Source organism: Capsicum annuum, chromosome 12 (genome assembly GCF_002878395.1).
Source record: "Capsicum annuum cultivar UCD-10X-F1 chromosome 12, UCD10Xv1.1, whole genome shotgun sequence".
Taxonomy (NCBI): domain Eukaryota; kingdom Viridiplantae; phylum Streptophyta; class Magnoliopsida; order Solanales; family Solanaceae; genus Capsicum; species Capsicum annuum.
The window spans coordinates 2,346,482-2,359,779 of NC_061122.1; the positions used below are offsets into that span (position 1 = coordinate 2,346,482).

Genomic DNA, 13,298 nt, shown 5'->3' on the forward strand with positions numbered 1-13,298 from the left:
AGGTTTCCACAGCTTCCACAGCTCCTGGTCACATGGTAGCAACTGTACCAGTTACAGAGGTCATTGTGCCTATACCTTTTCCAGGAACAGTCAATAGTCCCTAAGTTATTCGAGTAATTCGATTGGAGTTGGATCAAAGGGAATGCATGTCAAATCAGCTACTTCAAGAATACGATTATAAATATAATACCTTTTGTTGAAAAACGATCTCCAGCCGAACAGTCTCCTATGAAATTTCTACCTTCTTGTTTCCCTACTCGAATTATAGTTCGAGGACTAGAAAACTAATTCACAGGCAACAACTACATTTCTCCTCCAAAAATACGTTCAGATTAAATAAACTGTCCAATTCAATTACTGAGAAGCTGCTCAAGCACCAAACTCGTGCTCATAGCAAACAAGCGATACTCTTTCTAAGTAAAGTAAAACACAGCACAATAAATATAAATTTACGAACTACTTCAAAAACTAGAAAAATAAGCCAATCAGAAGAACCCCATATAAAATTAACTCCCAAAAACTAAAGCTCTGATATAATGAACTAAACCTTTTACATATTCATTACCCTATCTGAAGTTGATTATCAAAAGCTATAACCACACGATAACAAACTGAAATTAACTTACAAAAACAACAAGGGCAAGGAGAAGGCTTCCTCAACAGGTCAAATTAAAAACTACAAGTAACATACCCAGTATAATCCCACAAAGCAAGACGGACAAACAACAAACTATGAGATGATAATTTAAAATCCACAATCAACATGAAAAACTGGTAGAATAAGTCAATCCGAGGAAATCCAATTCAAATTAACTCCCAATATTTGAACCTTTCACATGATCATCACAAAAGTAAATGGTATTAAATCACAGAAACAACCATGACACTTGCAAGTAGTCTTACCCCTACCTTGTGAAGCTTAGAGGCTATTCAGGGGTTGCTCAAGGGTAAAGCTAGTAAAGCCTTCGCTTTAGGCCTCCAAAATTTTGAGATCACAAAATTTTTAATAGCAAACTCTATAATTTCAATTTCACTTGAAATAATAATGAAAATTGTGAAATACATTTTAAAAAAACATCAAAAAATTAATAATAATAAAAAAGAAAATAAATTATTTCATTTTTACAAGAAATATTTTAGAACTTTGAACCAAACAACTCAAACTTTATATTAATAAATAAAGTTTTAACAACACATCCAAGTTAATGCATTGCTAACAAATGACTAACATCTTACTAACTAGAATTAATCCTTACTTTTATTAATAATTATATTAACATGTAAAATTAATCCTTACTTTTATTAATAATTATATTAACATGTAAAGTTAAAGGTTACGTGTCTTTTAAACATATCAAAAATAACTACCAAGCAAGAACAAATAAGACAAATCAAAATTATTATAGTAGTATTTTATATGTATGTTTATATATGTAAAACCTCTTATTAAAATTTGGCTTTAGGCCACTAATTTTATTGAGACGCCATGAGGCTATTGCGGATAAACCCTCGGCTACATAACTGAAATTAACTAATAGAAATAAACACTCGGCTACATAACTGAAATTAACTAATAGAAACAAAAAGTAGTGCATGCAAAGTGCTCCGTCAGTTTCAGACCAATCACAAAACTTGGAAACAATAACTTGAAATGTATAGACAACTCGAAAAACAAGCTAATTAAGCCCATCAGAGCAAATCCCAGATCAAATAAACTCTAAAAAAACTGAATCATTTTGATAAATCAACTGAATCATTTCGATAAATCATAACAAACTAGAATCAACTTAAAGAAACAACAAAGAGGAGTACAAAGGGAGATAAGCCAATCAGAGCGAATCCCAGATCAAATAGGACATGCAAAGGAAAATAAGCCAATCAGAGCAACCTGATCAAATTATGCCAAAAATTGAATATTTAACATATTATCTCAAAACAAATCGGACATACTGCATCCAATGGCGTGGTCTAGAACGTCTCAGTTCAAAGACCGGCAAAAACACTAAGGCAAAAACACTAAGTGATTCTTCCATCTATTCTAATCTGTCCTAGCCTTGGTGACAGAGTTACCTAGAATTTGTTGCTGATGGAGGTGGCATGTATGACAGAGTTACCTAGAATTTGTTGCTGATGGAGGTGGCATGTATCTCGTGGATTTAGTCGATATGCTGAAAACTGACCCGGACAACACGGTTATCACAAAAAATAACAAAATTAAAAAAATAAACCAATCAGAAGAAACCTGAAATCAAACAGAATCTTTAATATAACCCTAACCAAACTAAATGGACAAGTTAATACAATAAGCTAATCAAAGCAAATCCCAGATTAAAAATTGAATCTTTAATACAATTATCTCAAAACAAAATGGAAATACTAGCAAAATAAGCCAACGAAAGCAAACCCATCAAATTAAAGACCCACATCAAATTATGCACGGGGTTCAGGGAAGAGTTGGGAATGACCGGACCATATGTTTCCATGGTTTGAAACCATGACCTCTGCTCATGTGGCAGCAACTTTTTCTACTAGAGGCTGTTTCCACGGTTTGAAACCATGACCTCCTGGTCATGTGGCAGCAACTTTTCTAGTTCCTTCCAGTTCCCCTTCAAACCCCAGATCAAATTAACACTCAAAAATTGAATCTTTAACATAATTATCTCAAAACTAACTGCAAAAACTAGCAAAATAAACCAATCAAAGCAAACGCCACATCAAATTAACAAACAAAAATCAAATCTTTAATACAAATAATTTCAAAAAACATAAATTTTCACTCACAGAAACAACAAGAACGACATGCAGATGCCTCCATCAGCTAATTTTTATTTTTTTTTAATCATCCAACAACAAAACTAGCAAACTAAGCAGCAAACCCCGAATCATATTAACACTCAAAAATCAAATCTTTAATATAATTATCTCAAAACAAAATAGAAATACACCAAATTAATACAAATAATCTCAAAAAACTCATAAATTTTCACTTACAGAAACAACAAGAAGGGCACGAAAAGAGCTTCCTTTACGAGTCCAAGCATAAACATTATGAGCAGTATTCTTTGAAGCTTGTTGAATCAAAGGAACATTTTCAGAAATTGAACCTTTAATCCTCTCAATTAATTTACCATCATTATTATTATAATTAAAAATTGCTGATATAAAATTATTTAAAATATCAAAAAGTGTAACCCCTTTATCTTCTTGATTTATCCCTTTTGATTGTTTCTTGAAATTTGTTGAATCCGTTGTTTCATTGTAAACTTCTCCATTAGATTTTTCTGTAGTGTTTGCCATATCTGCTTAATTGTTGAAAAATCAAATCTCACTTGCTTATTATATACATATATAAAAGATATAATTATATGGGAAAATGACATAACCATAGGTTTTAACTTATAATATTTGCATAAATTTTTCCCTTACAAAAATAATTATAAAAATTTTAATTAATTATGTATCTATTTCGATAATTTAAAATTCAAAATAAATAAATCAAGAGCTAATTATGTATCTTTACAAAGGAGAAAATATATCTGTGAGTGTATTTAAAACTAATTATGTATCCCAACAGATTCATAATCGATAAAAATATATCCAATGAAAAAATACGTCTTTATTGAAATTTTAATTACCAAATTATTTTGTAATTAAATTCTAAAATGTTGAAATTTATGTTCTCTAATTATATACTAGGATCTTGATTGAAGGTACAATTTTTGTCTGAATTTTGACGGTTAAGAAAGAAGTTGGATTTTAAGAAATTGTGTTTATTTTATTTATATGCACATGATGGTAGGTATTTGAAGAGGTAAGAATTTGAGATAATAGTTAAATTATTATATTGATTAATAATAAAATAATGAAAATAATTATTGAAATATATTTGTTTGATAGTGATAAAGTTTTAAAAGAAAAAAATTAATAAAATATATTATCCTCCGTCGAAACTCTTGCTATTTTGCTTTACAACCTCAAAATGTAAATAAAAGCCTTTTACTATTCGAACAATCTTTTTGTCGTTTTTGCTTAATATTCAATATTTATAGCGACGTTCAAATTAAGTTTAATTTCAAAAGAAAAAAAATGAATAAAATATATTATCCTCCCTAGAAGCTCTTATTATTAAAAAATAATTTTAACCATATATAAATAGTAGAATTTTAAATATATATATATGGTTAAAATTATTTTTTATGTATATATAATTGATGTCGAACCCCCTTCGGCTAATTCGTATGCCTATATTTTTCGATTTTGAACCCCCTAGTGAAATTTCTGGTCCCGCCACTGTTATTGAGGCCTAATATTTTTAATTTTTTTTTTTGGTTTCTCATCCGATACCCGCATTGGAGCCTGACTAATTCGAATTTGCACTGGGTAGAGCTCCATTCGGGGGTAGCGCTCCCAACAGAGTGTTTTCCATGCCCAGGATCAAACCCTCCACCTCTGATTAAGGATGGAGCAATCCCATCAACTGCGCTACAACCCATGTTGGTTTTTTAAAATCTACATAATTACACATTGATTGTAATATATATTCACATTTACATAATTTATATCATCATATTTCGTTATCAATAAAGTTTGGCCACCTATTGTTGGTAGGGGTGTTCATGGGTTGGTTTAGATCTGTTATTAGTCAAAATCATAACCAAACCAACTTAGTTGATTTTTAAATTTCTAAATCTAAACCAAACCAACACAAAAAAAATAATCGTCGGTTTAATTCTTGTCGGTTTAGTTCAGTTCGGTTCGATTTTTTTCGGTTTATAACTTTAGTTAATGATAAAAGTTGAAATTTTCTCTTTAAAAAAATCTAATCTAACATATTAGATGTCAATCGAGTGTTGTTACTCAACCTTAAAACTAAGATGTCAATTTAGTGTTATACTTAGGCAAAGCCACGAACAACACCATATGAATGCTTCTACAAAAGTATTTAGAAGTTACATATAAGAGAATGATATGATAAAACCACACAAAAGGTAAACACAGATAATTTTTTTGCTCAATAGGGATCAAAAAGAAAGTTCAAAACTAGTGATTATCTATAGTTTAATGAAACTCACCTATAAATCCCATAGACAATCAGATAATTTTCACAATTAGTATCATTTGTCATTTAAAGTGCGAAAATCATATAGAATCTCATAACATACCATCAACTAGATGAAGACATATGACTAAAAGTGCTACGGTTAAAGTTAAATTCATGATTAAAATTTATAATGTTTAAAAAATATTTATATTTTATTTATGAATAATATATAAATAATTTATATATGCATATGTGTGTGTATATATATATAATTTATATCGGCTCGATTTGATTGTTTTATCAGTTATTTTAGAGTAAAATCAAAATCAAGCCATATAAGTATGGATTTTAAAAATTTAAAACCAAATCAAACTTAACCAAATGTTTAATCGATTTGGTTTTTAACCAAACCATGAATACCCCTATTGGAGGGTTTATTATAAGTTGTTTCTTGTTATTAATTTATTAAGAATAGGAGTTATTATGCATGACGAATAACCAAAGGGACAAGTGGACGGAAAAATTTGCTTGCTGTAGATTGATAAAATTGATTGTCCCAACAAGTGAAAGTATCAATCAATTGGCCCACAGTTTTTGATTTCAAATTCTATGTTCTATATAGTCATTTTAAAATTGTGACTTGTGAGTACTATGATTTACAAGTGGAGAGTATATATAATATTATAAGAATTTAAATTTTATGCATCGTTAGTGTATAAAATATTTTATAGTATCAGGTAAACTTGATTTACTGAGTGTAAATTTTCTTGGAAATATTAAACTACAATGGCCTATACAATTGCATGCATTAACTTTTTTTTTGGGTCACTTTGTGTTGGGCAAAATAGATAAATATTTATTTGTATCGAGTGTTTATATTTAATTAAATGATTTACTTTAGGGAGTGTAGTTTGGTGCGAAGGAAAAAGTATTTTACAAAAAAATTGTTGGAAAAATAAGTGAATTTCTTATTTAATTTTTTGATATTTGTGCGAATAATATTACTTAGATATCTTTTGTATAATCTAGATAAATATTATAGAATAATCTAGATAAATATTATAGAGGAGAGGTGGGGTAGAGGTGGGAACGGAATTCGAAGGAAACTTCTAGGGTGGGTCAATGACGACTTATAGAATTGGTCTTGTTGATTTGGAGGGCAGGACAAAGGTTTTTTCTAAAGGCATACGAGCAAAATATCAGAGATCGAAGATTTCTTGAAATTTTTCGTGGGTATTAACCTATGGATCGGTCAATGTACAGTCTCCGAAATGTGATATAGGATAAATTTCTTGGTCGAGTTCCTGACGAACTATTAAATGGAGTTCGGAGGGGTGGGCGAAGTTTTTTCTTAAGGAATATGAGCGAAATATAAAAAAAATTGAGGATTTTTCGATTTTCCAAAGGTGTTAGCCTATGGATTTGTGGGTGAATTCGGTCTTTGATATGGAATTTGAGCGAAACTTCTTGGGTGGATCCATGATGATCTATTAAATGAGACGTGTTGGTTTGGAGGGGCCGACAGAGGTTTTTCTTAAGGCATATGAGTGAGATATTAAAAACTGAGGATTTTTGTGATTTTTCGTGGGTGTTAGCCTATGAATCGGTGGGTGAATGCGATCTCCGGGATGAAACTTGGGTGAAACTTATTGGATGGCCCGTCACAACTTATAAAATGGAACGTGTTAGTTTTGAGGGGCGGACAAAGGTTTTTCTTAAGGCATATGAGCAAAATACTAAAAATTGAGGATTTTATGCTATTCTCTGTGGGTGTTATATAGTTCGATGGGTGGATGCAGTCTCCTGAATGAAATTTGCGCAAAACTTCTTAGGCGGGCCCATAATGACCTATAAAATGGGACGTGTTGGCTTAGACGGGCAGTTGAAGGTTTTTCTTAAGGCACATGAGCAAAATATCAAAAATTGAGAAGTTTTTGCGATTTTTTATGTGTGTTAGCCTATGAATCGATTGGGTGGGTGTGATCACCGAAATAATATTTGGCTAAAACTTCTTAGGCGGGACCATGACAATCAATAAAATCAGACTTGTTGGTTTGGAAGGGCGGACAAAGGTTTTTCTTAAGGCACATGAGTGAAATATTAAAAATTAGGATTTTTTTTGTGATTTTTCGTAGGTGTTAGCCTATGAATCGGTGTATGGGTGCGATCTTTAGAATGAAATTTGGACGAAATCTTTTGGGCGGGCCTGTGATGACATATTAAATGAGATTTGTTGGTTTGGAGGAATGAGTGGATGTTTTTCTTAAGGCATATGAGCTAAATATCAAAAATTGAGGATTCTTTGCGATTTTCTGTGAGGGTTAGCCTATGGATTGGTAGGTGGGTGCGGTCTCTTGAATGGGAGTTGCACAAAACTTCTTAGGATGACCCGTAATGACCTATTAAATGAGATGTGTCGGTTTAGAAGGGGCGTACAGAGGTTTTTCTTATGACATATGAGCGGAATATCAAAAACAAAAAGTTATTTGTGATTTCATGGGTGTTAGTCTATGGATCGGTGGATGGGTACAGTTTTCAAAATAAAATTAAGGCCAAAATTCTTGGACGGGCCCGTAACGACCTATAAAATAGGATGTGTTGGTTTGGAGAGGCGGGTGGATACTTTTCTTAAGGCATATGAGCGAAATATTAAAACTGAGAATTTTTTTTTTTTTTTTATGGGTGTTAGCCTATGCATGGTGGGTGGGTGCGATCTCGAAATGAGATTTTGGCGAAACTTTTTGGACGGGCCGTCACGACCTATTAAATGGGACGTGTTGGTTTTGAGGGGCGTTCGAAGGTTTTTCTTAATGCATATGAGCGAAATATCAATAACTGAGAAGTTTTTGTGATTTTTTATGGGTGTTAGCCTATGAATCGATTGTTAGGTGAGGTCTCTGGAATGAAATTTGGACGAAATTTCTTGGGCGGGTTCGTGACGAGCTTTAAGATGGGACATGTTTGTTTGAAAGAGCAGGCGAAGGTTTTTCTTAAGGAATATGAGCGAATATCAATATTTATACCAATATTCAAATTAAATCTGAATTCAAAGTCTATTTTTGAAGCCTAGTTTTTTTTTTAAAATCTACATAATTACACATTGATGGTAATATATATTCACATTTACATCATTAATTTATATCATCATATATATATTTCGTTATCAATAAAGTTTGGCCACCTATTATTGGAGTGTATTATTATAACTTTCTGTCTTGTTATTAGTTTATTAATTTATTAAGAATAGGAGTTATTAATTATTATGCATGACAAATAACCAAATGGACACGTGGACAAATCTATTTGTTGCAAATTGATGAAAATGGTTGTGCCAAAAAATGAAATTATCAATCCAATTGTTCTATTATTATGAACTTAAAAAAACGGCAATTGGCCCACAGTTTTTAATTTCACATTCTATGTTCTATAGTCATTTTAAAACTGTGAGTACAGTGGAGAGTATATAATATTATAATCTAATAAAGGTTGGTTACGTGTAGAAATCTGCTGAGTGCAGATTTTCTTGGAAATATTAAACTACAACGGCCTGTACAATTGAACGCACTAATTTCTTTTTGTCACTTTGTGTTGGGCAAAATAGACAAGTACTTTATTTGTATGGGTGTTCATATTTAACTAAGTGTGTAGTTTGGTACGAAGAAAAAAGTATTTCACAATTATTATTATTTTTTTTTTTTTGAGAAAATAAGTGAGTTGTTATTTAATTTTTTGATGTTTGTGCGAATAATATTATTCAGATATCTTTTGTATAATTTAGATAAATACTATAGAAAAGAGATAGAGAAGAGCCCGGGGTAGAGTAGGGATGAAATTGGGGAGAAACTTTGTAGGTAAGCTCGTGACGACCTACAAAATTGGACGTGTTGGTTTGAACGGACGGACGGAGGTTTTTTCTAAAGGCATATGAGCAAAATATCAAAAATGAAAGATTTTTTGTGATTTTTCGTGGATTTTAGCCTATAGATCGGTGGATGGGTACAATCTTTGAAATGTGATTTGTGCGAAATTTCTTGATAGGGCTCGTGACGACCTATTAAATGGGACATGTTGGTTGGAGGGGCGGCCAAAGATTTTTCTTCAGGAACATGAGCTAAATATCAAAAATTGAGAACTTTTTGCGATTTTTTGAGGGTGTTAGCCTATGGATCGGTGAGTAGATGCAATCTTTGGTATTAAATTTGAGCGAAACTTCTTGGGTGGGCCCATGACAACCTATTAAATGAGATGTGTTGGTTTAGAGGCGTGGGGAAAGATTTTTCTTAAGGCATACAAGCGAATACTAAAAACTGAGATTTTTTTTGTGATTTTTCGAGTGTGTTAGCCTATGGATTGGTGGGTGAATGCGGTATCCGGAATGAAATTTGGGAGTAACTTATTGAAAGGGCCCATGACAACCTATAAAATGAAACGTGTTGGTTTGAAGGGCGGACAAAGGTTTTTGTCCAGGAATATGAGTGAAATATCAAAAATTGATGATCTTTTGCGATCTCCGTGGGTGTTATATGGTTTGATGGGTGTGTGTAGTCTCCTGAATGAAATTTGGACAAGCCCATGACGACCTATAAAATGGGACGTGTTGGTTTGGATGGGCGGCTGGAGGTTTAATTTTTCTTCAGGCATATGAGCAAAATATCAAAAATTGAGAATGTTTTGTGATTTTTTCATGCATGTTAGCCTATGAATCAATTGGGTGAGTGTGATCTTTGAAATGAGATTTGGCTGAAACTTCTTGAACGGGCCCATGACGACTAATAAAATGGGACTTGTTGGTTTGAAAGGGCAGACAGAGGTTTTTCTTAAGGCATATGAGTGAAAATATCAAAATTGAGATTTTTTTGTGATTTTTCGTGAGTGTTAGCCTATGGGTCGGTGGACGGGTGCAGTCTTTGAAATGGAATTTGGACGAAACCTTTTGGGTGGGCCTGTGTCGACATATTAAATGAGACGTGTTGGTTTGGAGGGGTGGACGAATGTTTTTCTTAAGGCATATGAGCGATATATAAAAAATTAAGGATTTTTCTATGATTTTCCATGGCTGTTAGCCTATGGATCGGTGGGTGAGTGTGATCTCTTGAATGGGAGCCGCACAAAACTTCTTGGGCAGGACTCGTGATGACCTATTAAATGAGATATGTCAGTTTAGAGGGGCGGACAGAGATTTTTCTTATGACATATGAACGAAATATCAAAAATTAAGGATTATTTGTGATTTTTCGTGGATGTTAGCGCATGGATTAATAGGTGGATGCAGTCTCTGAAATAAAATTTAGGCGAAACTTCTTTGGACGGACCCGTGACGACCTATAAAATGGGACGTGTTGGTTTGGAGAGGCAGGCAAATGCTTTTCTCAAGGCATATGAGCGAAATATGAAAAACTTGAAGATTATTTTTTTTATTTTTTGTGGGTGTTAGCCTATGAATCGGTCGATTGGTGCGGTCTCCAAACTGAGATTTTGGCAAAACTTTTTGAATGGGCCCGTCACGACCTATTAAATGTGACGTGTTGGTTTTGAGGGACAGTCAGTGATTTTTCTTAAGGCATATGAGCGAAATATCAAAAACTGAGAATTTCTTGCGATTTTTCGTAGGATGTTAGCCTATGAATCAGTGGATAGGTGTAGTCTCCAAAATGAGATTTTGGCAAAATTTTTGGGCCAACCTGTCATGAATTATTAAATGAGACATGTTAGTTTAGAGGGGCGATCAAAGGTTTTTCTTAAGGCATATGGGGGAAATACCAATAACTGAGGATTCTTTGTGATTTTCCATGGGTGTTAGCCTATGGATCAGTGAGTGGGTGCGGTCTCTGAAATGAAATTTGACAGAAACTTCTTGGGTGGACCCATGACGACCTTTAAAATGGGACAAGGTGGTTTGGAGGGGTGGACGGATATTTATCTTTTGACATATGAGCGAAATACCAAATATTGAGCATTTTTTGCTATTTTTCGTGGGTGTTATAAAGGTCAAGTCCCCCCTTCCTCCCTCCGATGTATGGAGTCGCCTTTATTAAGAAGCACTTTATTCGTAAGTGGAGTTTTCGACACTAGTTTTTAGTCGATTCCAATATGAATGACACCGGATGAAATATCGAAAAAGAAAAAGAATGGGGTATGGAGTGCGCTGTGTAAGTTGAAAGGTGTGGAGGAGACAATTAGTATGAAATACCGTTTATACAATTTATTTTTTCAAAAAAAAAAATATTTCTCTCTAAATTTTGACCAAGTAAACATAAGAAAATTGAAAATCACATTAGTTTTCTAAGTTGAGAACAAAAAAAATACTAATGACCAGAGGGTTGTGATGGATGAATACACTAAAGCCCTTCACATGCGGAAGATTCGGGAAAGGGTTCAACCAAGAATCTATTGTACACAGGTCTTACCTTATATTTCTGCAAGAAGCTATTTCTACAACGTGAACCTATGACCTTCAGATCATATGGAACCCTTGCTTCTCTTTTAATATATCTTATGCATGTGTAAAATTTAAATTAATCAAACTCAGAGCGAATGAAAATCTTATGAGCTAGTGTGGTTGAGTGATTAATGAAATGATGAATGAAAATCTTGGAGATTAAAGTATTAGCTTTTGATTAAAGACAACACTTTTTAATCTAAAACAAGATTTTCATGAGGATATTGACCCAAGAGCACACTTTGTAATTTCACATTTATCTTAGCTTGTGCCATTTTCTTGTTTCGTTCCAATTTTATCAGATGTCCTCAAAAAAACTAACCGTTTCTTTGTTTCATTGTGCTAGTCGTTTCGTATGCAGAATGAGATAAGTAAGGAAATTAATCTCATTGGTTGGGATATCCCGCCTTTTAAATGAGATAGTAATCTCACTATTTTAGTTCAAATGATGGATAAAACAATCCCGAAACTAACTAGTACCTCAAATCAAACATGAAATAAAATTAATCCCAAATATTATTCCGAAATTACTATCCTTATTCACTTACTAAATGACTCCTCAGTGATTATGTGTTTCAAATCTTGATATGATGACAAATAGCAATTCATAGGGTAGCAAGTTGATCAATCAAAGTTGCAATTAGAATCAAGTATATGACCATAATCTATGTTACTCAGACTCTTCTAAAAATGTCAATGTGTGTGTTTTGGATTCTCCAAAAGTAATGTATTTTTGGAGAATCTGATGCGGGTACGACATTGAAAGTAAAGAGTTCATGCAACTTAGAATGAAATCACACATATATATATATATGTCATTAAGCCACAAATTTACCAAGATACTCCAAATAACTTATTTCTAAATGGACAGAACTTCAATCAAGAGAAGTAGTAAATTTGTGATGAGTGTTTGTGGTTCTGATATATAAAGTGTTCATTTAGCAATGCAAGATTCTTCAGTACAAATTGAAAGTGTTATTGATAGGCTCAAATGAGGCAGATGAAGCATACGACACAATTGGTGAAACCACAAAATAAACTAGTCGCACTCAGGTGTCGTTTAGTGGTCATTGAAGTGAGTGATAGGGTTCAAATCCCAGTAGAGATAAAAAGAACGCGAGGTGATTATTGCATGTGATAGAGTGAGGTAGGATGTGTGTGCAAGCTTAGCCTAAACGCGGCACTACCATTAGGTAAAAATGAAGGAAGAAAAGACATACAAACATACTAGTCTAAATTGACATGAAGGGGTGGAGTTAGTTGCTCCTCAGCTCAGGGCTCAGGGCTCAGGGACCAGTTCCTACATGAGCTCAGCAAACAGAAATAATAGCAGTAAGAATACTAAAGTGGGTGAAAAGATAAATGGAAGACACAAGAATTTTACGTGGAAACTCCTTGCTCAAAGGAGAGAAAATCACGATCGCCTCCAGGATTTTTAAGCTCTATTATATTCAAGCAAACTCTTGAATACAGACTCCACTCTTGAGGATCAAATTCTTAATCCTCACTTTCCTAGCAATAACTCTATTACAAAGAAACTTCAACAGTAACTCTACTGCTATATCCTCCTGCCAGCTCTAACTGGACACAACAAACTAACTCTAGCTTGATAGATCAGCTAACTCTAGGTGATTACAAAGAAATTTGAGTTACACCACAACACCTACAAACAATCATATTATGGTAGGGTAAATTTCAAATATTTTAATTTGACAAAAAATAATTTTGTGATGACTGTTAATCTGGAAAATATTTAGTGTCGCACATGGAATTAACCTCTTTACTTGTGTTGTGGTGAGCCATTTGGTCAATGTTCTA

General features: G+C 33.2%; 1 protein-coding gene across 2 annotated transcripts in view; it reads right to left on the minus strand.

Annotated features, from left to right (window-relative positions):
- LOC107850649 overlaps positions 1-3,772 on the minus strand; it is a 9,996-nt gene extending 6,224 nt beyond the window's left edge. Inside the window, exons 1-2 of one of the 2 annotated variants that reach the window (XM_047400540.1) lie at positions 2,992-3,334; positions 2,115-2,175 (exon numbers count right to left, since the gene is read on the minus strand). In XM_047400540.1, coding sequence (XP_047256496.1) covers positions 2,115-2,175; positions 2,992-3,297 — 367 coding nt within the window. In that variant the 5' untranslated portion in view covers positions 3,298-3,334. Of the gene's footprint in view, positions 1-2,114; positions 2,176-2,991 lie in introns of both variants that reach the window. The other variant, XM_016695328.2, reaches the window with a different exon arrangement.
- Between the last annotated feature and the right edge of the window lie 9,526 nt (positions 3,773-13,298).